Here is a 27,854-nt window from a genome sequence, read left to right on the forward strand (position 1 = left end):
TCCAAATTCACTCTATGAGGCCAACATCACCCTGATCCCGAAACCAGACAAAGACACTTCAAAGAAAGAAAACAACAATCAATATTTCTAATGAACCTAGATGCAAAAATCCTCAATAAAATTCTGGTGAATTGGATAGAAAAACATATCAAAAAAATTGTGCATCATGATAAAGTAGGATTCATCCCTGGGATGCAAGGATGGTTCAATATACGGAAATCAATAAATGTTATTAACCACATCAATAGACTTAAAGATAAAAACCATATGATCATCTGGATAGATGCAGAAAAAGCATTCGACAAAGTACAGCATCCCTTTATGTTCAAAACACTAGAAAAACTAGGGATAACAGGAACTTATCTCAACATTGTAAAAGCTATCTATGCTAAGCCTCAGGCTAGCTTCATTCTAAATGGAGAAAAACTGAAGGCATTCCCTCTAAAATCTGGAACAAGACAGGGATGCCCTCTCTCACCACTTCTATTCAATATAGTTCTCCAAATACTGGCCAGAGCAATTAGACACACAAAAGAAATTAAAGGCATAAAGATAGGAAAAGAAGAACTTAAATTATCACTATTTCTGGATGACATGATCCTATACTTAGCAGACCCAAAAGGGTCTACAAAGAAACTACTAGAGCTAATAAATGAATTCAGCAAAGTGGCAGGATATAAAATCAACACACATAAATGAAAGGCATTCCTGTATATCAGCGACGAATCTTCTGAAATGGAAATGAGGACAACCACCCCATTCACAATATCCTGAAAAAAATTAAAATACTTGGGAATCAACCTAACAAAAGAGATGAAAGATTTATACAATGAAAACTACAGAACCCCAAAGAGAGAAATAGAAGAAGATCTTAGAAGATGGAAAAATATACCCTGTTCATGGATAGGCAGAACTAACATCATCAAAATGGCAATACTACCAAAGGTTCTCTATAGGTTTAATGCAATGCCAATCAAAATCCCAATGGCATTTCTTGTAGAAATAGATAAAGAAATCATGAAATTCGTATGGAAAAATAAAAGACCCAGAATAGCAAAAGCAATTCTAAGCAGGAAGACTAAATCAGGCAGTATAGCGTTACCAGACTTCAAACAATACTACAGAGCAATAGTAACAAAAACAGCATGGTACTGGTACCAAAACAGGTGGGTGGACCAATGGTACAGAATAGAGGACACAGAGACCAATCCACAAAATTACAAGTATCTTATTTTTGACAAAGGGGCTAAAAGCATGCAATGGAGGAAGGATAGCGTCTTCAACAAATGGTGCTGGGAAAACTGGAAATCCATTATGCAACAAAATGAATCTCAATCCCTTTCTCTCACCATGCAAAAAAGTTAACTCAAAATGGATCAAGGAGCTTGATATCAAAACAGAGACTCTGCATCTGATAGAAGAAAAAGTTGGCTCTAATCTACATATTATGGGGTTGGGCTCCAAATTCCTTAGTAGGACACCCATAGCACAAGAGATAAAAACAAGAATCAACAAATGGTACTCACTCAAACTAAAAAAGTTTTTTCTTAGCAAGAGAAACAATAAGAGAGGTAAATAGGGAGCCTACATCCTGGGAACAAATTTTTACTCCTCAAACTTCAGATAGAGCCCTAATATCCAGAGTATACAAAGAACTCAAAAAAAATTAAACAATAAGAAAACAACCCAATCAATAAATGGGCCAAGGACCTGAACAGAAAGTTCTCAGAGGAGGACATACAATCAATCAACAAGTACATGAAAAAATGCTCACCATCTCTAGCAGTCAGAGAAAGGCAAATCAAAACCACCCTAAGATACCATCTCAATCCAGTAAGATGGGCAGCCATTATGAAGTCAAACAACAACAAGTGCTGGCAAGGATGTGGGGAAAAGGGTAAACTCGTACATTTCTGGTGGGACTGCAAATTGGTGCAGCCAATTTGGAAAGCAGTATGGAGATTCCTTGGAAATCTGGGAATGAAACCACCATTTGATCCAGCTATTCCCCTTCTCTGACTATTCCCTAAAGACCTTAAAAGAGTGTACTATAGGGACACTGCTACATCGGTGTTCATAGCAGCACAATTCACAATAGCTAGTCTGTGGAAGCAACCTAGATGCCCTTCAATAGATGAATGGATAAAAAAAAAATGTGGCATTTATACACAATGGAGTATTACTCAGCACTAAAAAATGACAAAATCATGGCATTTGCAGGGAAATGGGTGGCACTAGAGCAGATTATGCTAAGTAAAGCTAGCCAATCCCTAAAAAACAAATGCCAAATGTCTTCTTTGATGTAAGGACAGAAACTAACAACAGAGTAGGGAGGAAGAGCATGAGAAGAAGAATAACATTAAGCAGGGACAAGAGGTGGGAGGGAAAGGGAGAGAGAAGGGAAATTGCATGGAAATGGAAGGAGACCCTCATCGTTATACAAAATTACATATAAGAGGAAGTGAGGGGAAAGGGAAAAAATTAAGGGAGAGAAATGAATTACAGTAGATGGGGTAGACAAAAAGATGGGAGGGGAAGGGAGGGGAGTGGGGATAGTAGAGGATAGGAAAGGCAGCAGAATACAACAGACACTAGTATGGCAGTATGTAAAAACCTGGATGTGTAACCGATGTGATTCTGCAAACTGTATACGGGGGAAAAATGGGAGTTCATAACCCACTTGAATCAAATGTATGAAATATGATATGTCAAGAGCTTTGTAATGTTTTGAACAACCAATAATTTAAAAAAAGAAAGAAAATGTCCTTGGTTCTTCCAAGGGAAGCCACATGTGGTCAGGAAGACCTTGACCTAGCCTGGCATATGGCACTAGAGAACCTAAGAAGCTGCTCCTAAGTTACCAAGAGTAACATTTGATGATTGTCAGCTGATTTTAATAGTTTATAGGAACAAGATCAATTTGAACAACTTGGTCTTAATCAACTGACAGGAGAATTATAACCAAAGCACAACCATATATAGACATTTTAAAAGGAAAGACATTAATTCTTTTAATGTAACTTGAGATGTATGTTTGTGTCAGCCACACAAAAAGTAAATAAAACTGGAGGGTATGAAGAAGGGTTCTTAGACAGGAGTGCCTGGTAACTCTCAAAAGACTATCAGAGTCAGAGAATTTTTGTTGTTGTTGCTTTGTTTGTTTCTTGAGTCAATTTAAGACCTACAAATATTCATAATTTTCTCTGTAGGCAGACTGAATCTGTGTTTGCTAGAATGATTTTATAACCCTCAGTGACAGAAATAAAGGGATCCCTGCTCAACACAGAGGTAATGCCAATAGAAAGGTATTTTTTAAAAATCAGATGACATTAGTAGCTTAATTACATCTTATGGGGAAATTTGTGGCATTATAAGAACCAAATATTGTGTATATGTTTCTAACATCTCTGCTAATGTTTCTAAAGCCTTAACTGGCATCCACTCACAAATCAGTGGCATATGGATCCCACCTGAGCATTAATGAGTTACCATCCTCATGGTTTCCAGAGACCAGCCAATAACACTAACTGTTTCATGCTAATTGTTTCTAAAAAGTATGCTTTGCTGTCTTATTGATTATTTTCTTACCAAACTCCTGCCTTGTGTACCCTTCATTCAGTCACACATGCAATACCACCATGGACACCTGGACTATCCTGATGCTAACTACCCTTAACTCTACATGCCCCTCCAGATGGATAATATAAACTTTGGGTTTCCTTCCTTTAGATGTCACCCCTTTTCAGCATTAAGTAGTCAGAATTAGTCAACATCCAAATACCCTAAAAGAATTTAGGGGCCCAAATTGCTTGATGGGGGATTTAAGGGTACAGATAAGCGAGGATGGTGGGAACAAGTGGTTAAAGAAGCCCAATGTACAGAATTCCTACATGTTTTCTTTTGCCAAAAAGCAGCCCCATCTTGCCTGAGGGGATAGGATACATCATATTCATCAACAAACTGAGGAAGGTGGTGAAGGTCTAGTAGTCAGTGTAGATGAAGAATAATGGGAGTTGAGAGAGGGTGGTGACTCATTATCACTGGTTATCAAACAGAGAAGACAATGGGTGGCAAACAGCTAACCTGTGGGATTACACTTCCCAGTTCTATAGGTTGCTAAAGATTACCCCTGTGCACTTGCTCCCTCCTTCCCTTAGGCTGGGATGCAGATAAAAAAGTGAAGGTGGGCTGGGCGCACGCCTGTAATCCCAGCAGCTCAGCTGGCTTTCTCGGGAGGATGAGGCAAGAGGATCATGAGTTCAAAGCCAGCCTCAGCATAAGTGAGGTGGTAAGCAACTCAGTGAGACTCTGACTCTAAATAAAATACAATCTAGAGCTGGGCATGTGGCTCAGTGGTTGAGTGACCTGAGTTCAATCCCTGCTACCAATCATGAAAAAAAGGGAAGGTGGGGGTTCTGATGTCTATTAAGGAGCAAGACATGTCCACTACCATGGACACCCAGCTTCGGGACCCCTTCTGTTTGGAGAAATCTATTGCTATCTCCTTTCTCAAATAAAACGTGCTTTCTACACTTGTTTTGGCATTTCCCAAGTGTTCAATCTCCAAAACCAGTGGAATCTATTTCTGATATCCAAGACTGCTGTCACTATTATAATTTCCTTAATAGACATAATCTCATTACACTTTATATTACTCAGTACTCCTTAATAGAGTTTTATACACTGTGTAAAAATTAGAGATTATATTTTGTATATTCCAAATTGTTGAAGCTATTTATATATTTATTTATTTATTTATATTTATTTGTGATTGGACACAAAACCTTTTACTTATTTATTGTTATGTGGTGCTGAGGATCAAACCCAGGACTCCACATGTGGAACGCATATACTCTACCTCTGAATCACAGCCCCAGCCCTAAAGCCACTTACTTTAGATCACAGATTCAGAAATACTTGCCAAGACACTTAATTAAGAAGGACAGGTACATAAAATATTGATAATAACAAAGAATAATGATCATATGTATTTATTTCCTGATTTAATATAAATGAATTGTGCCTAAAAAGACTCATGTTTCAAACACATAAAATATGAGCAATATTTTACATTTGGAGGACTTTGAAGAACTTTTTCAAATATTTAGATGTTCTACAGGTTATTCATGGTAGATGGATTCTGGGGTTTCCCAGTGGGGTGCTGTCTTCAATGTGTCTGATGCTGTGAATCCAGTCCTGTCCTTGGCACCTTTCTTCTACATAATCAAGTTCAAGCAAACAATCTCATGCCTTCTGGACTTCCATTGTTATAGAATTACTTCCTTACTAAATCTGTACAAATTATAAATTTTTGCTAAACAATAATACTTTTTCAGAAACTTTTATTTCCAAGGAGTTTACTTAGGGCCACTTTGACATCCTTATTCCTCAGGCTGTAGATCAGAGGGTTTAACATAGGAACAATAATAGTGTAAAACACAGAGGACACTTTCCCTTGGTCCATGGAGCTGACTGATGATGGTTGTAAGTACATGAATGCTAGAGAACCAAAGAAGAGAGCAACAGCTGAGACGTGGGAGCTGCAGGTGCTGAAGGCTTTGTACCTGCCCTCGGTAGAGCGAATGTGCAGGATGCTTGCTATGATGAAGATGTAGGAGCTGAGGATTGTCATGGTTGGAACAAAGATATTAAATGCACTTGAGGACAGACCTACCACCTCATTTATAAATGTACTGGAGCAGGAGAGCTCTAGTAGAGGGAAAAGATCACAGAAGTAATGGTTTATAATATCATCCTTACAGAAAAACACTCTTAGCATGCAGGTTGTGTGAACTGTGGCACAAATCAAGCCCATGCTATACACCCCAACTACCATCCAGGAACAGACTTGATTAGACATGGTAACATTGTAAAGCAAGGGGTTACAGATGGCAACATAGCGGTCATATGCCATTGCAGACAACATGTGACACTCTGCAATTGCAAAAACAATGAAAAAGTAGAGTTGAATCATGCATTCAGGGTAGGAAATTGTGTTTTTCTCCATCACAAAGTTGACCAGCATTTTGGGGACAATCACAGTGGATTGACAGAGATCAATGAAAGAGAGATTGCTGAGGAAATAGTACATGGGGGTGTGCAGGTGAGAGCTGAGTCCAATCAGTGTGATCATGCCCAGGTTCCCCACCACTGTGAACACATAGATTGCTACAAAGAAGAGAAGGAGGGGCAGCTGAAGCTCTGGTTTGTCTGTTAATCCAGCCAGGATGAACTCAGTTACGATAGAATAATTTCCTTCTGACATTTTCTTTTGAGAATTCTAATAGGAAGAGAAAAAAATAGTTATTATTGTATGGTCACACCTGATATATATAAGACAGAATTAAAGTCATTTTAGCCATGTTTTTCCTTTTATTTTCGTCTCTCAATTATGTCAGTTGTCAATGATGTTGGTATCACAGAAATAACTGACATGTTAATAAATATCATATATAACAATCCTTATGTGAGTTATGGGCTTTAAAATGTATAATTGGTAGGACCCAGTCTCTGAACACACAAGGAACTGTTTTAGTAAATTTGCGTTTTCTGAATATTTTTCATTCTTTGTGTAATCTTCTCCAGTCCTCTGCAGAGCAAATTCTTAATATTTTTATGTGAAAAAAATAGTAACATTTAAAGAAAAACACACTGAGATCACACGTAATGACGGAAAACTGAAAGCCTTTTCTCCTAACGAAAAAGACAAGATGTTCACTACCTGCAATTTTATTCAACACCATACTACAGGTCAGGCTAGGGCAATCATGAAAAAAAATGTATAATAAATTTATATTGTAAAACAAGAAGTAACAGTATCATACTTATAAAATGCATAATTTTATGTATAGAAAATTCCACAAGAAATCTACCAAGATAACTGCTGGAACTGATTTAAAAGTGAAGCAAGGTGGTAGAATAGCCTATCAGACAAAAAACTCAGTTACATTTCTACACACTTGAACCGAGCAATCAAAAATACTTTTGAAATAGCATGAACAATAAAATAAAATAAATAAGAATAAACTAAAAAATCAAAAGCAATACATTTCACTTAAAATAAAATAAAAATAATTTTGAATTCAAAAATATCCCCATAAATGGAAAGACATCCAATTTTATTAATCAAGTGACTCAGTCTGTGAAAATATCGGTACTACCCAGATGAATCTGAAAATTCAGTGTCATCCCTCTCCAATTCCCAGCACTGTTTTTTGTGGGCATTGGTAGGCTGTTGTATTCAGCTTTGTTACTACTGTGATTAAAAGACCTGACAAGAACAGTTTCAGAGAAGGAAAAGTATCTGGGGGCTCACAGCTTTAGTCCATAGACAGCCAGCTCCGTTCTTCAGGGCTTGAGGTGAGGCTAAACATCATAATGCAAGAATGCGATGGAGAGAAGCAGCTCAAAGCATGGAGATCCAGAAGCAGAGATATTCCACTCAAAAATACAAAATATATACACAAAGGCACACCCCCAAAACCCACCTCCTCTAGCCACACCTACCTGCCTTCACTTGCCACTCAGGGGATTAATTCACTTAATGGAGGCTCTCATAACCCAATCACTTCACTTCCAAATGTTATTGCATAATCTCAAACATAAAATTTCAGGGACACCTACTATCTAAACCATAACCAAGGCTGATAATAAAATCCTTACGAAAATGCAAGGATTCAGAATATCAAACAAAAAAAAATGTTGAAAGGGAAGAACAAAATTGGAGGGCTCACATTTTGCAATTTGAACGCTTATTACCAAGTTAGATGGTGTGATTTTTGTCTCAAGTATAGACATGGAGGTCTAGGGAATAGAATTGACAATCCAGAAATAAACACACATCTCTGATCAATTGAATTGTTATGGGGATTTCATGCCAATTCAGTGGGGAAAATATTATTTTATATTCTTTTGAACAAATGGTACTAGAATAATAATCACACATAAAAGATATAATCTGGGCTGGGGAATGCAGCTCCTTGTTAAAACACAGGCCTAGCACCATAAAGCCCTGGGTTCAATCATCAGTATTGAACAAAATAAAAAATAAAATAAAAATTAATTTGGACTATTTAAAAATCACACTATCCACAATAAATTAAATACAAAATGCTCTTAGAACATAAAAATAACTTTTGAAAAAGATTGAATCCTTGTGACCTAAATTTTAATGACGGTTTCTCAGAGAAAATACCCAAACCAGAGACCACCATAGAAAAAAGTTGGACACCATAAAAATGTAAAACAAAAGTGTTTCAAAGAACAGTATCCACCTAACTTATACTTCAGGTATGTGTAATATAGCAAAATGTACCCTACTGTCATGTATATCTAAAAGGAGCAAATAAAGAAATTATAGTCCCAAAACATGATTCTAAGAGAAAAGGAACCATTCATAAATAATGTATTTAATCTTTATAAATGAAAAAGAGAGAAATAAACTTCATCTTCATATAAATTTTCAGTTATATGCTTAATGGAAGTCACATGTCATTTTCCTTTAAAAAAATTTCTATAGTATTTCTATAATAACACATTATAATGGAAAGTAGTTTCAATTAATAGTAGTTTTGCTGGATACTAGTAACAGCAGGGAAGTATTTGTGGTCAGTATACATCTATGTATGATATTTCAAAGTGCATAAATGCATCCTACGGTCATGTATAACTAATTAAAACAAACTTTAATTAATTTTTAAAGAACTTTAACAATTTAACAATGAAAAGGACAAATGGCCCAGTTGGAAATATGTGAGAGGATTCCAATAAACATTCTTCTATTTGAGATATACAAATGATCAATAAGGCCCTGAAAATATCTTAGTCATCATTCATCATTTATTAAGGAAATTAAAATCATAACCATAGTGAGAAAACATTTCACATCTATCAGAAAGTCTATAACCAACAAGGAAGATAAGTATAGGGTTGACAAGAATGTGACAGCATTGGAACCCTCATCAATTGCTGATGGAACTGTACAATATACAAACTTTTAGGCAAACAGTTTATCGGTTCTTCAAATTATGAAGCATAGGATTACCTCATAGCCCAGCAATTTCATGGCTAGTGGATACCAGAATTCAAAAAACATACACACAAAAGTTTGCATGTGTATGACCAGAGTAATTGTATTTTTAAGAGCCAAAAGATTAGAAGCACCCACATGTGCATCCAGTGAGGAATGAACAAGCAGAATGAGGGATGCCCATATGATAGAGTATTATTCTTCAATAAAATGGAATGAAGAACTAAGATATGTCAAATCATGAATGAACCTGAAACATGCTAAGTGAAAGAAACCAGACACCATACATTGTATTATTCTATTTATAGGATGGGTCCACAACCGAGAAATATATACAGAAAGCAAGTTTAGAGTCTGGTGGAGACTGTGGGAAGGGAGATATTAGGGTGGGACTGCTCATGGGGATAGGGCTTTATTTTGGATGCTGATGAAAACATTCTACATTAGAACACAGTGATGGTTGTAGACTTCAAAAATATGCTAAAAAACTGAAATTCATACATAAAAAATAAATTATACAATGTTACTTATATTTTATTATATTTTATATTTTAAAATGTATTATAAAATTAAAACAAGAAAATAATAACACCATTTAGCTAGGTGCTTAGGCCTGTGATCCCAGCAGCTTGGGTAGCCAAGGCAGGGGGATGGCAAATTCAAAGTTTGCCTCAGCAACTTAGCAAGGTCTTAAGCAACTTAGCAAGACACTGTCTCTAAATTTAAAAAAATAAAAATAAAAATGGACTGGGGATGTGACTCAATGTTTAAATACCCCAGGGTTCCGTCCCTGGTAACAAATTAACATCATCATATTCACCACCACCATCATGGACACAAAACATTCCATCACAATGTCCTGATGAACATCACCCTATAAGTCACCTCATCTACTTTAGGTCTGGTATATTCTGTAATTGAGTAAAATATGTTCATTATACTTTTCTCCAAAACAATATGGTAATTTTATTTTGCACATATGAAAAAATGTCCTAGTTGGCCTCAAAAACTGTTGTAATCTTCTGCTATCATGGGAAATTTTCTCTCCAATACATCTTCAAGGAAAACTTAGGCATTTCTAATTGCTATTAAAAACTGATAGATATAATAATGCAGACATATACTTAATTTAAAATGTTCTTTCTATGTCTTCATCAGAGAAAAATATCATCAAATGGTAAAATAAATAAAAATAATTATAGAAGACTGAATTACAGCACCTAGAAGGATTGTCAGAAAATCTCCAACAGATTTGAGTAGGGACCTAGCAATTTGCTTCTTGACACCTGCTTTCTTCTGACTCTCCACAGGCCAACGCTTGCAGAGGACAACTATCCCTAATTCTGGACCAATTTTATACTTTACTAGAAAAGCTGAAGCATGTATCCAGTAGAATTGTTAACTCATGATCAAGCCAAAATGTTGCTGATATTGTACATGCAGACCTGGGAGATTCCTACTTACCTCTTATAAAAGCTGTTATTTATTTCAGCACATCTCTCTACGTCTATTCCTGAAGCTGAACTTCCATAGTGCTGTGGTTTGAATGTGTCCTCCAGAGTTCATACATTGCAAATTTGATCCCCAGTGCAACAGTATTGAGAACTGAGACCTTAAGAAGAGATTAAGTCATGAGGTGACTGGATTAGTTCTGAGAATAGGCTAATCATCAGAGGTGTGGGTTCCTAATATAAGAACTAGTTTGCCCCCTTTCCTCTGTCTCATGTGTGTCCTCTTTTGTCCTTGATTATTCTACCATAGGATGCAGCAAGAAGGCCCTCATCAGATGCATCCTTTGACCTTAAACTTACTATACTTACTAGTATAGGATAGTAAGACAGATAAATTTCTGTTTATTATACATAATCCGGTGAGTGGTACTTTGCTACAGAAACACAAAACAAACAAAGAAACATATTCTCCCATAGTTCCTACTCTTAACAATTTTCTAGCTGATGGCTTTTTCTTTGTCCTTGGCCTCTCACAAGGCTGCCCCATGAAATACCAATCTCCATCACAGAAGCTCCATTATTATCTATTGCTCAGTCATTGTAACTCTGCCAAAATGCTTGGGACTCTGGCCCATTCCATGTGACCAGCTCCCTCTGAAGTCTGACTCTGACACATGGTCTTCATTCCTACTGCTTCCTGTTCTGATTTGCTAACAGTACCTCTGTGCTTCAATGTCTTGGAACTTGGATGATGCCATCAATAAATTATTATGAAATCATAGATAATAGTAATGAAGATTTATATTGGGGATAATGCTTCAAGAAGATACTTTTAAGGGGTAAATGTAGACTTACACTAAAGGAAGATTATCCTGGCACTGTGGAGCACGCCTGTAATCCCAGCAGCTTGGAAAGCTGAGACAGGAGGATCACAAGTTTAAAGCTAGCCTCAGCAACAGTGAGGTATCAGGCAACTCTGTGAGACCCTGTCTGTAAATAAAATACACAATAGGGCTGGGGATGTGACTCAGTGGTTGAGTGCCCTTGAGTTCAATTCCCAGTACCCCCCCCAAAAAAATGATTAACATTGATAAGCAAAAAGTTGACTATGGGTGGGTGTTCAAGACAGATGAATAAAGAATATCCCCTGTTCTGAATAATAGAGATTAGAAGGGGACAGGGAGACTGACTAGCAACTGTGGTAAAAACCTTGATCGGGCAAGTGATACTGGTCACTGCTAACATGGATCTAGACCATGATGGGTGTCTATGAAGGCTTCTGAATTAAACAAACAAAAATTTCCTTCTTCTATTTCCCAATATATGTCACATGACAGGCCTATTACATGAAAGGAACTATGTATGCCCTCAAATGTAATGCATAATTTCTTTTGTTTCTCTTTACTTCTATCACATTATTTTGTGTAATCCTATTTAATAGTTAAGGCCTTTTCTATAATAGTGACATCACAGAAATAAGACCATTTCTGAGTGTCCATGAGCATGTTATTTTTGCCTTGATGTAGCATGTACTAGTTGGAATTATTTATCAGTAATTTACGAGTTTTTTATCTGCACCTAATTGTAAATTCATGACAAGGCTGGCACAGTGCCTTGTATATAGCGAGTCTCAATATAAATGTGATTTAATAAAATGGTTACAAGAAGCTTAGAGATGAGTTAATACAGGTTCAAAACGAAAGAACAAGGCCCATGTATTGCCTGAGTAGAAATGAGCAAACAAAATAAGTACCTGCCTTAATGTCATACTGCGAAGAACAGGGATATGATTAGGGAACCTGTGCTCACCAGGGAGTGTGGCTCTGAGAGTGAGGACAAGGAGAGACAGATAAATAGACACCTGCATCTCTATTAACACTTAGGGAAAGACTGCAGCAGAATGCTCTAAGATTTTAAAAGTCATGGTCTGGAATTCAGACATACCCCTCCTTCTTTTCAGCAGGCCAATGCTGTATAGTTTTTCTTCTCTGTTGCACTGGAGGAAAATGATTTTGATCATGTGAGGAGGTGACATACCAAAAGTGTCCTGTGAATCACTAATCTTGATCTCTGCTGAAGCTGATGCCCAAAGCCATTTGCCTCTGCAAAGCTGGGCTGATGTGATGATTTCTTATGCTACATATAAGGGTATAAATGGGAACAAACAATGATAATGACGTCCCACTGGAATCTCATCTCACAAGAATGAACTCTGGGGAAAACTGACAATTAGAATTTCTCTTTCCCCATCATATTTTCAAGATATTATCAATGCTCTATTTTATTTTATCTATTTAGTTAGATTTTTTTTTGCTTTTATTGGTATATTATTTATTTTGACATAATCATTCATGCATAGAGTTCAATTTACTCCATTTCAGTTTCTGATGCCCCCTTCTCTTCTCTTTCCTTTGGTTCTCTTTACTTTCTTCCCCTTTCCTCTACCCTCCTCTGATGCCTTTCTTTTACTCTACTGGTCTTCATTTTCCTTATTTAATTTATTTATTTATATTGGCGCTTTACGAATATGCATAAGAGTTGAACTCACTGTGGTATGTTTATACATGCACATAACATAGACTTGTCAAATTCATTCCGCATTTCCTCCCCTTTGCCATCTCTCCTTCTTCCCTCTCAATTTCCTTCTTCTACTCCAGAGATATTCCCTTTTCCTTTTTGATATTCAACCCCTAACTTTTTCTATTACTTTTCTTTAGCTTCTGCATATGAGAGAAAATACTTGACCCTTAATTTTCTGAGATGAGCTTATCATGCAGCGTTATGTTCTCCATTTCCATCCAGTTACGAGAAAATGCCATAATTTTATTCTTTATGCTTGAATAATACTCTATTGTGTATATACGACATCTTAATCTATTCCTCTATTTATTGGCACCTGGAAAGATTACATATCTGAGCTATAGCTGCCTTGTTCAAAATATTTGTGTAGTTGTATCACTAGAGTGTGCTGATTTTAGTTCTTTGGGATAAATACAAAGAAATGGGATTGCTGAGCCATGTGGTGGTTTCCATTCCTAGTTAAATCTTCACACTGTTTTCAGAGTGTACTAATTTTTAGTCCCACCAATAATGTATGTATGAGTACACATTTCCCTCATATCATTTCCAGAATTTATTATTATTTATATTCTTGATCCAACTGGAGTGAAATAAAGTCTATGTGTTTTTTTAATTTTCATTGCCTTGATTGCTAGGGATGTTGAATATTCTTTCCATATAGGCGTTGCCCATTTGTTTCTTCTTTGAGAAATGTCTGTTTACCTATTTCTTGATTGGCTTCTTTGTGGATTTTTTTTTGGGGGGTGTTAATCTTGTGTTCTTTATATATTCTTAATATTCATTAAATGTCAGAAGAGTAGCTGGCAAACATTTTCTCCCATTCTGTAGCTCTCTCTTCATGCTCCTTATTATTTGCTGTGTAGCTTTTTAATTTGATGCCATCCTAATTATGTATTTTTCTTTTTTTTTTCTTCTTGAGCTTTGTGTCTTGTTAATGAAGTCAGTGCCTGTGCCAATATGGTGGTATGTTGACCCTATGTTTTCTTTTAGCAATTGTACTATTTCTGGTCACATTCTTAATTCAATTGCACTTTTGTGCAAGTTGAGAAGTACAGATCTAGTTTTCTTCTTCTGCATATAGATATTCAGCAGCATTTTTTAAAAGACAAACTTTTCTTCTACATATATTTTTGGTATGGATTAAAACGAAGGATGAATAAATTTTATTCCAAGACATTTCAAAATTTAAAATTTCAGAAAAATTTCCAGACATACACTGAAGGAATTTTTTAAAGAGATTTCTTGAAAAGAAAAATATATATAAGTAGGGAAGTAACCAATTATTGTAAGAGTTAAAATTTTTAATTTTTTATTGACCTTTTATATCTGTATTTAGTATATCATAATCACAAAACACTAGTTCTTGGAATTTTTTACTTGAGTCTTAATAAAAATTTGTTCTCATTAAATTTGTATGCTAAAGTATGTTTTATATTAACAAAGATCTCACTGAGTGTGGTGGTGCATGCCTGTAATCCTAGCATCTAGGAGGCTGAGGCAGGAGGAAAATGAATTTAAAGCCAGCCTCAACAACAATGAGGCTCTAAGCAATTCAGTGAGACCCTATCTCTAAAAAAAAAATACAAAATAGGTCTGGGGTTGTGGCTCAGGGATCAGGTGCCCCTGAGTTCAATCCCTGGTACCCCACACCTGGAAAAAAAAAGACAAAGACCAGTGAGGAATAATTAACAAGACTAAAAAGAAGAGATGAGGACATTTTCTTTATAAATAAAAATTAAATTTTTAATAATAATGAAAATATATATTATAGTCACTCTTTTCATGGTAAAGATATTGGGAGTAAAATTACATTTAATGTTATTTATTAAATGTTATATAATTTTAAGACAATGATTGCAATCAATTTTTTTCATTAAAGTTAACTGGAATGCTTCAACTTTTGTTAGATATGGACCTTTAGTTGGATGTTTAAAGGTATTTTGGAAATTGCGATTCTCTACCATTTTTTTAATAGGGCAAAAACTTAATAACATAATTGAAAGTCCCATAAAAATATTGCTCATCAATAATGATCCAGCCTTAGAAATAAAAATAAGATGCAAAACAATATACAATTTTTATTCTCAAGAATTTGGCTATTTCCAAGGCTGGAGATATGGCTTAGTGGTACAGGGATTATCTAGCAGGCATGAAGCCCTGGGTTTGATCCCCAGAAGTTAAAAAAAAAAAAAGAATTTGGCTATTGGCTATTTCTTTAAGTACAATCCACATGCAATCATTAATAGTAAACATTTTTACAGTAGATGTTTACTACGGATACATCTTTATAGTAGATGTGATGAACCAGAGGTACACCCAGTTATTACTTGGAGGTATGACAAATGCGTGAGAATTAAACTGTTATCTTTGTCACTGAAATGTGCATAAAATTGGACAAACAGATTAGAGTCCGGAAGCCATTCAGGATGGCTGTGAGAATGAATACAAGACAAGAGGAATAAGCACAGCATTGTAGAAATGGTATATAGACTATTCTGCCCAGCATGACATACGCCTTTCTTGTAGATTTTAATAGATGTTAAAAATCTGTATTTTATACATGTATTACACATTTCATTTTTTCCATAGTTTTAATTGGTACATTATAATTATACATAATGATGAGATTTGTTGTTACATATTTATACATGCACATGATATAACAATATAATTTAATCAACATTTTTCAGCATTTTTACTTTCCTTAGTCTCCTTCCTCCCTATAGCCCCACTCCTTTATACTTTTGGTATCCTTACTATTTTCATGAGAGGCACTCCCACACTTTTTTTTTTCCCTCTCTAGCTTCCCCATATGAGAGAAAATATAATTCTTGACTTTCTGAGATTGACTTATTATGAGTATTATTTTCTCAAATTCTATGCATTTTTTCTGCATATCACATAATTTCATTTCTATGATTGAGTTAAGCTCTTTTGTGTACATATACATTATCCTTATCCATTAATCTGTTGATAGACTTTTAATTTGGTTCCATTATTTAACTATTGTGAAATGTGCTGCTATAAACATGATCATACATATATCACTATTGTATAATAAATTTAATACTTTAAGTAAATGTGGAGGTGTGGTCTAGCTGCATCATATAGTGATCACATTACTAGTTGTTTTAGTCAGCTTTTTCACTGCTGTAACCAAAAGACCTGACAAGAACAATTAAAGGAGTAAAAGTTTATTGGGGGCTGACAGTTTCAGAGGTCTCAGTCCATAGACAACAGGCTACATTCATTGGGGCTTGAGGTGAGGCAGAGCATCATGGTGAAAGTGTGTGGTGGGGAAAGCAGCTGGGACATTACCAGGAAGCAGAGAGAGAGAGACTAAGCTCAGCTCACAAAATATACACCTAAAAGGCATGCCCACAATGACCCACCTCCTGTAGCCACAGTTTACCTGGCTACAATCACTGATCATAAGCCCTATTGATGCACTAATTGTTTAAGGTTCTCATACCCTAATCATTTTATCTCTAAACTTTCTTTCATTGTTTTACACATAAACTTTGGGGGGACACCTATTACAAACTATATCCCTAGTATTTGGAGGAAGCCCATACTGATTTCCACAATGGTTGCACTAATTTAAAATCCCACTAACAATGTATAACTGATCCTTTCTCCCCATATTCACCAGCATGTTTTATTTTTATTTATTTAATTTTTGATTGATGATTGCCATTTTAACTGGAGTGATATGAAATCTCAGGGTAGTTTTGAATTGCAATTCCATAATAGTTAAAGATGTTAAAATTCTTTCATGCATTTATTAGCTATTTGTATTTCTTTGTAGAAATTTCTGCTTAGTTCAGTTGTCCATTTATTTATTGGTTTATTTGTTTTTTCCAGTGTTAAGTTTCTTGAGTTTTTAATATATTCTGGATATTAATCCTCTGGAAGAGAATAGCTAGCGAAGAGTTTCTCCCATTCTGTATATTGTCTTTTAATATTCATGATTGATTCCTTTTCCATGCAGAAGTTTTTGAATTTCATAGCATCACATTTATTAATTCTTGGCACCATTTCCTGATCTTTAGAGGTCCTATTAAGAAATTCATTGCCGGCACCTGTACTTTGGAGTGCTGACCCCATATTTTCTTCTAAAAGTTACAAAGTTTCTGTTCTAATTTCTAGGTATTTTTGTTTGTTTGTTTGTTTACCATTTTGAGTTGATTTTTGTGTAGGGTGAAAGATGGATATTTAGTTTCTTCCTTCTACATATGAATATCCAATTTTTTCAACACTCATTATTAAAAAGACTGTCTTTTCTCCATGGGCATGTGTTTTGCCCCTTTATCCAGGATTGATGCTTACATCTGTGAGGGTCTGTCTCTGTGTCTTCTGTTCTGTTCCATTTATCTATGTGTCTGTTCTTAGGTCAGTGCCATGCCGCTTCTCTTGCTCTAGTGCTGCAGTACAATTTGAAGTCATTTATTCTGATACCTTCAACAGTTTTTGTTTTTGCTTAGAATTGCTTTCACTATTTGGGATCTTTTATTCTTCTGAATAAATTTCAGTATTGTTGTTTCTAGTTCTATTTTTACAAAAGTGTCACTGGTATTTTGATGAAGATTGCATTGAATCTATATGTAGTTTTTGGTAGTATGGTCATCTTAACAATATTAATTCTGCTTATTCATGAACATTGAAGGAAAGTCTTTCATTTTCTGAATGTTTTATTCAATTTCTTTCTTCAGTGCTCTATCATTTTCCTTGTAGAATTCTTTTACTCCTTTGTACATTGCATTTGAATCACAAGTAATACCATTATTCCTGTTAGATGCAATGCTATATCCAAATGTTAAACCCTTGAAAGAACAAAAGTGAGTCATTTATGTCTTGATACAAGTATTGCATAACACAGATGACATAGTTATTTCTGGTGTTCGTTCTTCTTTTTTTCCTTAATAATAAACATCCCGAGTTTTACGTTTGACACACTGCGATCTACATATTCATGATGTTTTTGTCAATATATTTATCTATGTCAGTTCGACCATTTCAAAGAGATTCGGATTGAGGAATCTGTCAGTGCTCTACAGATCAGGAGACATTCCCTTCTCTGTCCATATGTTTCTGTCTGATGGTCAGTTGGTGAATATGAAGGATGGATCTGGAGACATTGAGAACACAGATGGATACTACAAGAAATGGTATAGAACAATATTTTCAAATAAGCTTACATCTATGATGAGTCATGAAACTAAACCTGAATCATTTACTGGCTTAAAGCAACCGTGTGTGTGTGTGTGTGTGTGTGTGTGTGTGTGTGTGTGTGCATGTTTGTATAATGCACAACCAAAGGTAATCCAAATTAATACAGAAGGTAATGCATGATTTTACCTAACATTTGTTTCTGTGACATCCCAAATAACTCTGAAAAAACTCATTGTAAGAAGAATTCTTTTGTTTTGGAAATAATGTGTGTTTGTGTAAGAGCAATGAAAGACAAACTACTTTTTGTGTGTGTGGCAGATCTTCCATGGAATCTATCAGATAGTAATGTTACTATTTTAAATGCATGATATTCAGCAAAATTACTATAGTAATTTCAGTTATTTTTATTCTTTTAAACATGTTTAACAGTATAAGTGCATACATAAATGATGGGAAAGGTAAAATTTAATAAAGTTAAATTTATCAGTTACTCAACAGTATGTAAAATATACTATTTGTTGATTGTTTAATATCTACAGCAATAGAATCAAAATTACATACACATAAACCTTATAAAACATAGCTAAACAAGATATATGCAATATACACATAAATACATGCAGTACACAATAGCATATACACAATAGGAACCACATATATATACACTTATGTATAGATATATGTGCATACATAAGGATATGTTGGTAGGAAAATAACAGGGCATGAAGTACATGGAAACTGATTAGTACATGGAAAATGCAGGATTTTCTCCTAGTTTTCAATAAGTGCATAACCTCTTCTCTCATTGTACTTTTGGCTTTATAGGGTGACTTAAATTGACATGACATTGAAGTGTTTATTCACACCTGTGAAGGAAAAATATGCAGTGTTTTTATAAGTTAGATGAGACAAATAATCAGAAATTATATAATAATAGTGGAATAAAACATGATATGGGGGATTAGTAAAAACAAGTATGGAATTATCATGAAAAAGAAGAGGTAGCACAGTCCTGATACTGTGCAGTAAAGAAAGCTGCATAAATATATGTCAAAATAACCATGGTATTTCCAATCTTGTATATTTTTGGCAATATCTTGCCCTGTGATATCTTTTTCTAGGTCGAAATTATTTTATTACCAATTATATGCCTCCATATTCCTTAATGTAGTTCTACAAACTTCATAAGTATTAGGAATTATATTTTTAATAATTCAAATATTAGAATGATTTATTTTAAAGTTCAAAATTTCAAAAATATTTACTAATAGTTTAAAAGGCCAGGTACACAAATCAATGGAAATACCAAAGGTTAATGATGAAATATATTTATTCTCTGAATTAAGAAAGTGAATATGGCCCATAAAGACTCATCTTCCAAACATGTAAAATATAATCAACCATCTGGATGATGTTGAAGAACTTCAAAAGTATTTAGATATAATCCAGGTCATGCTAGGTAAATAGACTCTGGGCATCCTAGCATGGTGCTGCACTTCATGTTCAAATCTTGTGAATCCAGTCTTACCATTGGTACCTTTCTTACAAATAATCATCTACTAGAAGCAATCTGATGACTTGTGGATATTTATTGTTCCCAATGCACTATTTCCTTACCAAACTTCCTTATTTCCTAAGCAAAATCCTGTCTTTATGGGAAATTTCTTTTTCCAAAGAGCTTATATAGAGCATTTTTGACATCTTTATTCCTTAGGCTATATATAAGAGGGTTCAGCATGGGCACAATAATAGTGTAAAACACGGAGGACACTTTCCCTTGGTCCATGGAGTTGACTGATGATGGTTGTAAGTACATGAATGCTAGAGAACCAAAGAAGAGAGCAACAGCTGAGACGTGGGAGCTGCAGGTGCTGAAGGCTTTGTACCTGCCCTCGGTAGAGCGAATGTGCAGGATGCTTGCTATGATGAAGATGTAGGAGCTAAGGATTGTCAGGGTTGGAACAAAGATATTAAATGCACTTAAGCACAGACCTATTACTTCATTTATAAATGTACTGGAGCAGGAGAGCTCCAGTAGTGGAAAAAGATCACAGAAATAATGGTTTATTATATTATCCTTACAGAAAAGCACCCTCAGCATGCAAACAGTGTGAGCTGAGGCACCAATCAAGCCCATGCTATGCACCCCAACTACCATCCAGGAACAGACTTGATTAGACATGGTAACATTGTAAAGCAAGGGGTTACAGATAGCAACATAGCGGTCATATGCCATTACAGACAACATGTGACACTCTGCAATTGCAAAAATAGTGAAGAAGTAGAGCTGAGTCATGCATTCAGCATAGGAGATGGTGTTTTTCTCTATCACAAAGTTCACCAGCATTTTAGGGGTAATGACAGTGGATTGGCAGAGGTCAATGAAGGAGAGACTGCTAAGGAGATAGTACATGGGGGTGTGCAGGTGAGAGCTGAGCCCAATCAGTGTGATCATGCCCAGGTTCCCCACCACTGTGAACACATAGACTCCTAGGAAAAGGAGGAAGAGGGGCAGCTGGAGCTCTGGTTTGTCTGTTAATCCAACCAGGATGAACTTGGTCACTGTAGAATGATTTCCCTCTGCCATTTTCTCCTGAGAATCCTAAGTATGAAGAGAAGAAAAATTATGAACAAGGCATCTGTTATACAATCACTTTGTGAGAAACAAAGTTCAAGTCTTTGCAGACAGCTGTCTCCATTTCTTTCCTGATCCTGCACTTTTAGCAGTCAAGGACAGTAGGATCACAGGAATATGTGACATGTAAATTAATATCAGAACTGTCCCTATTTGTAGTCCTTGCTTTAAGATTTGATATTAGTATTACCCAGTCCCTGAACTCCCACAAAACTACTCTGATAAATAACAAAATAAAATAATAAGGTATACGAAGCATTCACAAGAAACACATAGTCATGTTGGTGTAAGACAAAAAGTCTTTGCCTCTAAGATAATGAACAAGACAAGATGTCCACTCTCTGCACTGCTAGAATTTCTTGCCAGGGCAATTAGGGAAAAAATAAAATTAAATTAAAGGACACCCAGATTGTAAATCAAGAAGTATTACTCTCTCCATTTGCACATTTGTAAGTGGCATAAGATTCAAGGTGAAAAATTGCATAGATTTTGCATAAAGGACCTTTAAAATAATGAAAATTCTAACATGGTGGTAGCATATAAGACCAATATAAAAAGTCAATTGTATTTCTACAAACTTTCATTGAACAATAAAATATGGATTTGTAATAACATAAAAAATAAAATGTATATATTTTATGGAAGACATTGCACACAAAATTACTATGTAATGTCAAATGGAATTGAAGCCATTCATAAAAGGAAAAATTCCATGTTCATGAATCAAAAGACTCAAACTAGCTAGTATTTGTGGCACATGCCTGTAATCCCAGGGACTCAGGAGACTGAGGCAGGAGGATCACAAGTTCAAAGCCAGCTCCAAACTTAGTGAGGCCCTAAGCAACTTAACAAGACCTTATCTCACAATAAAAAGTAAAAAGGTCTGGGATGTAGTTCAGTGGTTAAGTGCCCTTGGATTCAATCCCACAGTACAAAAACAAAACAAAACAAAAACCCTCATCCTAGGGTAAATGGTAAAAATACCCAAATTTATCTACAAATGTAGTACAATTCTTATCAAATTCCAGGATTGTTTTTCTCAGATGTAGACAGGCTGATTAAAAAAATCTTTATGTAAATGCAAGGAATGAGATAATCAAAGCAGTATGGTTGGAGTTGGAGAATATCATGCTAAATGAAATAAGCCAATCCCACAAAACCAAAGTCTGAATGTTTTTTACAATATACAGATGCTAATTCACAATAATGTTGGGTCCACTAGGGAAGAATAGCATTACATTAGATTAGGTAGAGAAAAGTGATGTGAGGCAAGGGGAGGGCATGTGGGGATACAAAAGATAGTAGAATAAAACAGACATTATTACTGTATGTACATATGTGACTTCATGACCAATATGATTTGACAACATGTACACTCAAAAATATGAGAAATTATATTCCATGTATGTATATCAAAATCCATAAATGCATTCTACTGTCATGTATAACTAATTAAAACAAATTAAATTAAAAAAAATAAAAATAAAAGAGAGTGAGTTATCACAGTTGTGAGTTTCTACATTCAGCTTCTTCTCTCTCTTTCCTGTGTGTGTTCCTTTGTCCTTGATCATTCCACCATAAGAGAATACAACATAAAAACACTCACCAATGTGATCCCTCAATCTTGGACTTCCCAGACCTTTGATCATTATCCATTTCTCAGTCCCTGGTATTCTGCTACAGTTGCATGAAATGAAGAAAGATATATCTTTCTATAATCCAACTTTTTTCTGTGTTCCTGTTTTCTCACAAAGCATCCCACTGTATGCTAACCACCAACACAGCAAGCAGTTCCATTACCTGTTTCCCAATCATTATAATTTTGACTGCAGGTTTTGGTCTCTGGTTCCAGGGCAACAGTTTGCCCCTGATGTCTGACTTGGACACATGCTCTTTATTCCTACTGCTTCCTGTCCTGCTCTGCTAATACCTTGGGTGGTTTAAAGCCTTGGACCTTTGTGGGACATTCCCAGGTAAACTGTGTTGCATGAGTAGTCTTAGCCTCCATTTGCCTGAACCATCTTAGAAATGAATGAACCAAAAGCAAAAAACCAAAACAGCTTAAGGGAGAAAAGATTTCTCTGTTTCTTAACAGTTAATTGAGGTAGAATTGATACGAAAGTAACTGTCTATAGTTAATGAATGTAATTTGATCTGTATGGACATAGCCATGTACTAATAACACTATCACCATAATCATGGTAATGATCATATCTATCACCTTGCCAAATATCCTGTGTCACTTTGTATTTTTTTGTTGGTTTGTTCTTGTTTTTTTGTTGTTGTTGTTGTTGTTGTTGTTGCTGTTATTGTTGTTGTTTGTGGTAAAAATACTTACAAGGTTTAACATCCTTTAATTTGGAAATACAAAATACCATAATTTTAGCTATAGATACCATACTCTGTTGAACATCTTTTGGTCTTGCTCATCTAACATAACTGATGATTATTAATTATTGAATAACTAGTCCCCGTTTCACCCACCTCTGAGTCTCTGGTTACCATTATTATACCTCTGCTTCCATAAGTTTTACTGTTATGAATACCTGATATAAGTGAAATCACTCAATATTTGTTCTTTTGTAACTGACATTTCATTTGGCATAGCATCCACTAGGTTCATACATGTTGTATCAATTGGACAGAATCCTTTGGGAAGAAAATGGCTTTGAATTCTAATAAAAGAAAGTGGTGATGATTCAGAACCACCAAAAAACTGCTCAAGTATACCCAAAATTTGTGATTCATTAGGTTTTTACTAAGTTGATATTGTAACATAATGACACTTCTCAATATCCTGATTTTTTTAAACTGATAATCTTATTAATTTTATGGACATGACACAGTTATGTAGGTGAAATTATATCCCATCTATGTATGATATATCAAAATCCATAAATGCATTCAACTGCCATGTATAACTAATTGAAACAAATTTAATGATATTCTCCAAATCTAACCATTTACTGGCAAATACCATAATTTCACTCTTCTTTAAAGCCGAGTAATATATGAGACCAATGTATCATACTTAGGGGAACTCAGAGGATATATGAATACTACACTTAAAGTGAGAAATCTTTGGTTACTATTCCATAGGACTTTTAATATAGTCTTGAGAAAAGGATTTTATCAATTAACTTGCATGGCACTACACAAAAACACTGTGAAGTTTAAAATAAATAGTAATCAAAATTCATATGGTATTAATGATTTCAGAAGATACTGTTGGGATTTTTACTTTTAGTAAAGCAAATTTAGCTTTTGTGAGAAGCAAAAGTTTCATTGTGACATTCAGACTGAAGAACCATGTAATGTACAATGTCTGTCCTTCAGAATGTTGCATTCAAAAGAGGGCAGGGTGGCTGCAGACTAGACACATAGATGACTATGAGAGTTGGGCTTGTCACACAGGGACACAGATATTGCAGTGCTAGCCCAGAATAGCATCAAGGAAGTCTTTTTAAGCATCATCTGAATGTGGAAATGTATTGTGAATCTGAACAATCATTAAAGTTGAGAAGCCTAACAGTTTTTCATTTTCAAAACATCCAGAAAAAAGCCCCTAAAATACCGATCATTCCAAAGGGTTTATTAAAAAGTAACAGAGTACCCAAAACAAGGGTAGTGATAGATATAAGATAATTGCATCTGGTGAACTGTGCTTAATTTGGGGTACTCTATTTTACGATGGTGTTTAATAAATTATAATTACCAAGAAATACTCAAGATTAAAATCAAAATAATTACACCTAGGATCCATATGATTAGTAACAAAAATTAGGATCAGATTATAACAAATAAATGAGAGGAAGAGTTACAATCAATGAGATACACTTTGTCTTAACATCCAAATCCCTCCAGCCACTGAACGTACCTGGAAGCAGTATGAGATGGATTGTGTAAAAGATAATTCTCTGCTTTCTGATATGACACAGAAAAGATGAATAATCTGTAAGAAACCACTGGAATATAGTGAGGAATCTCAACTTCGTGAAGGAGCTTCAACCTGAGATGGAGAGTTTCTAGGACACTTGGAATTGAAGTACTCACTGTTTCTCTGTTTGGAAACTGGGTCTGAGTCTCATGTCAGTTTAAGACCAAGTGCCTCTGAGGGCAATAACTCTTGGTGATGTTGATGAAAGTAGTTCAAAACTGACTCCTTGTGCTAATTCACTTAGGGGATCATGATGCAGATCTGTTCCTGAGTAGTTGATTGCATATTGTAAATCAAATCCTATGATTTTCTCTTGTAGCTTCTTCATAATACTACCTAAGACACTCACCAAAATGATGTCATTTTTATCTAGAGATTTGAGACACATGAGGTATCATAACAATATATAGGTGGAAGCTCCCTCAAGATTTACTTTCACCAGGGATGAGCTGTTGGGATGTAAGAGCAATTACAATTTCCTTTTTTGTTATTTTGTATGAAACTCTCACTAACTCCCTTGTGTGTAATAGTCTCTCTGGGTTGAAGAAATAGCAATGATTGCATTAAGCTCAAGAAATTAAAGCCTCCTAGATATGGCTCTAGGAGATCTTGAAAACAAATTCTTATGTGAACACAATATCTGAAATATTTAAAATTATGATATCAATCCTCTTCCGCTTACTTGAGGCTTGGAGAAATAGCTAATTAGTTGTAATTATTAATGAATGTTGTTCTTTATAGGTCTGTGTTGTTCTTTATGGGTCTTATTAATTTTATGGGCACGACACAATTATGTAGGTGAAAATAGAGACCAATGTATCATACTTAGGTGAACTCAAGAGAACATATGAAGACTACATTTAAAGTGAGAAATCTTTGGCACTTTATGGAATATCTCAATGAAGGGGTTAAAAATGAAAGGTGCTGACCTAAGCAATTTAGGAAATAAGTAGAAATAACAAGATTAGAGACAAGTGAATTTCATAATTACTGCGCTATAGTTGACAATAAAGTTTATTTTAGCCATCAATAAAGGTTGTTATATGTTAGATTCCCCAAAAATTTTATGTGGGGGATGATGCAGAAATGTCAGATGTGGAATGTCTAGACTATGAGAGCTGTACCCAATTCACTGGATGAGTTCATTTGATGGATTAATAATTTGAAAGGACTAATGCACAGGGCAGTGATGATAGGCAGGTGGAATGTGGTGGAGGAAGTATATCACTGGAGGCATGACTGTTCCTGGCTGCCATGAACCTGTTAGGTAGGAGTTCAGGGACACCATGATGTGATGTCCAAAGGAAGTGTGCAAGAAAAATGCCAGCTAGAGTGCAAGGCAGAGACATGAATCATGTCCCTATTTACTGTAAGTCCCGTTAACATGGCATCTCCCAACCCCGAGGACTTCTTGCTCATGGCAACTTCTGTCATAAGTTCAGTATTCAAATGTAACCATGGGGGTAATGTGAGCAATATTCTAGTCAGGTATCATAAGGTAACCAATGGGAGCAAATGGGGCAAGGTCTTCAATCAGGTCCAACAGGGAGAAGAACACCTCACAGCTCAGGATATAGGACAAGAATTCCCAGACATCTGGGCTCTGAGCCTCTTTCCTCGCTCAGCCCACTCTGCTCTACCTTACAGAGTGCTATTTTCACCTTTATCTTCAATAAATTTGTGCTTTGCCTGTTACTTTTACTCGTCTCTCTCTATTTTGAACCCCAACTGAACACTGCATGGGTAACCAACTTAACAGGTTTCCTCCACTAAGTCCTTATACCGTAATGTTTTTGCCTCACCTTGGGCCCAGAGCTACGGAGTCTGATGATGAAAGGCTAAATTTCTGAAACCTTTTCCTCCACTAGGTGTTCTCTCTGGGTATTTTGTTTTTGGTCACAGTGACAAAGCTGAGTAATGCAAAGGGGTTTCCCATAAAGGTATGATTTGACATTTCTGAAAGAAGTATAAGACTATACTAGGAATGAACAAATAAATCATTCAGGTGATAATGGTAAGCAGGTTACATGAAATGGAAGGTTACTGTTGAGCATTGGGGAATTTGTATGAACATGTTTCCTAAAGTTTGAAATTTAAGTTATTCTTTCATTCTATTTTATTTCATACTTTTCCACTTACAAAAATCATATAATTACTCAGTAAAATACTTTGTAACAAACAACTAAAATGAGACTTGAGTTGAAGTGATATAGGACATTGTAAATCATGGCCCATGCCTTTAGAGAGGTCACAGAGAAATAGCTCAGAAAAGAGTGAATGTTGAAAGTCACTGTGCAAATGAGCCAGAATGTAAATGATAGTCCATGTGAGCATTCAACATGTACTTTAGAAATCAGAGAAGGTAATGAGGAGGAGACTAATATCAACTACAAATAGAAATGGAACTTCTACACGAGTGGAGAAGAAGGATTGAGTGAGACAGGGAAAGGAGTCATGAGTATACTTAGGATAGTGAGACAATTCTAAAGAGAATGAAATATTTTCCTTGAGTAAGAGATTACATTAGGCAGTAGGCCTTTGATGTGGATGAAATTATATCATACTTTGAAATTCATATGGATTGGTTTAGACATGAAATTTATTGTCTTTTCTTCTTTCCACCTTTATTGAATGTAATCAGCTTACAAAAAGAAAAAAAAAAGAAATAAAACCCCAAATATTTGCTGTGTATATGCAATTTTATAAAGTTTGGATACATTCATGCAGAGATGTTTCCATCACAACTCTCAAGGTAATAAACATATCCATCTCCTCCAAAAGAGTCCTTGAATCCCTTTACTTGTTTTGGTGCATGTGTGTGTACTCACAGGTGTACATGAGGTGTGTGGTAAGATCACTTAACTTGAGGTCTACCCCCACACTGTGAAGGGCTCCATGCTGTGTTCTTAACAGCAGGCAGATATCTAGAACTTATTCATCTTGTATAACTGTAATTTTGCACTCATTGAATAATTCCCATTTCCCTTCTGCTTCTGGGAATGACTGTTCTACTCTCTGTTTCTATAAGACTGACTACTTTAGATACTTCTT

At 35.4% G+C, this 27,854-nt stretch overlaps 2 protein-coding genes across 2 annotated transcripts; both read right to left on the reverse strand.

The window, feature by feature from the left end:
* Positions 1 to 5,332: 5,332 nt before the first annotated feature.
* LOC308639988 (olfactory receptor 8G50-like) lies at positions 5,333 to 6,265 on the reverse strand (the record flags this gene model as incomplete). The annotated part of the gene is made up of 1 exon (XM_081278425.1): positions 5,333 to 6,265. The coding sequence occupies one exon, from the start codon at positions 6,263 to 6,265 to the stop codon at positions 5,333 to 5,335; it is 933 nt and encodes a 310-aa protein (XP_081134551.1).
* A 13,617-nt stretch (positions 6,266 to 19,882) lies between these two features.
* Positions 19,883 to 20,824, reverse strand: LOC308640019 (olfactory receptor 8G50-like; the record flags this gene model as incomplete). The annotated part of the gene is made up of 1 exon (XM_081278438.1): positions 19,883 to 20,824. The coding sequence occupies exon 1, from the start codon at positions 20,816 to 20,818 to the stop codon at positions 19,883 to 19,885; it is 936 nt and encodes a 311-aa protein (XP_081134564.1). The 5' UTR covers positions 20,819 to 20,824.
* Positions 20,825 to 27,854: the final 7,030 nt, after the last annotated feature.

The sequence above is a fragment of the Spermophilus citellus genome, assembly GCF_964194105.1.
Source record: "Spermophilus citellus genome assembly, chromosome: 2".
Classification (NCBI taxonomy): domain Eukaryota; kingdom Metazoa; phylum Chordata; class Mammalia; order Rodentia; family Sciuridae; genus Spermophilus; species Spermophilus citellus.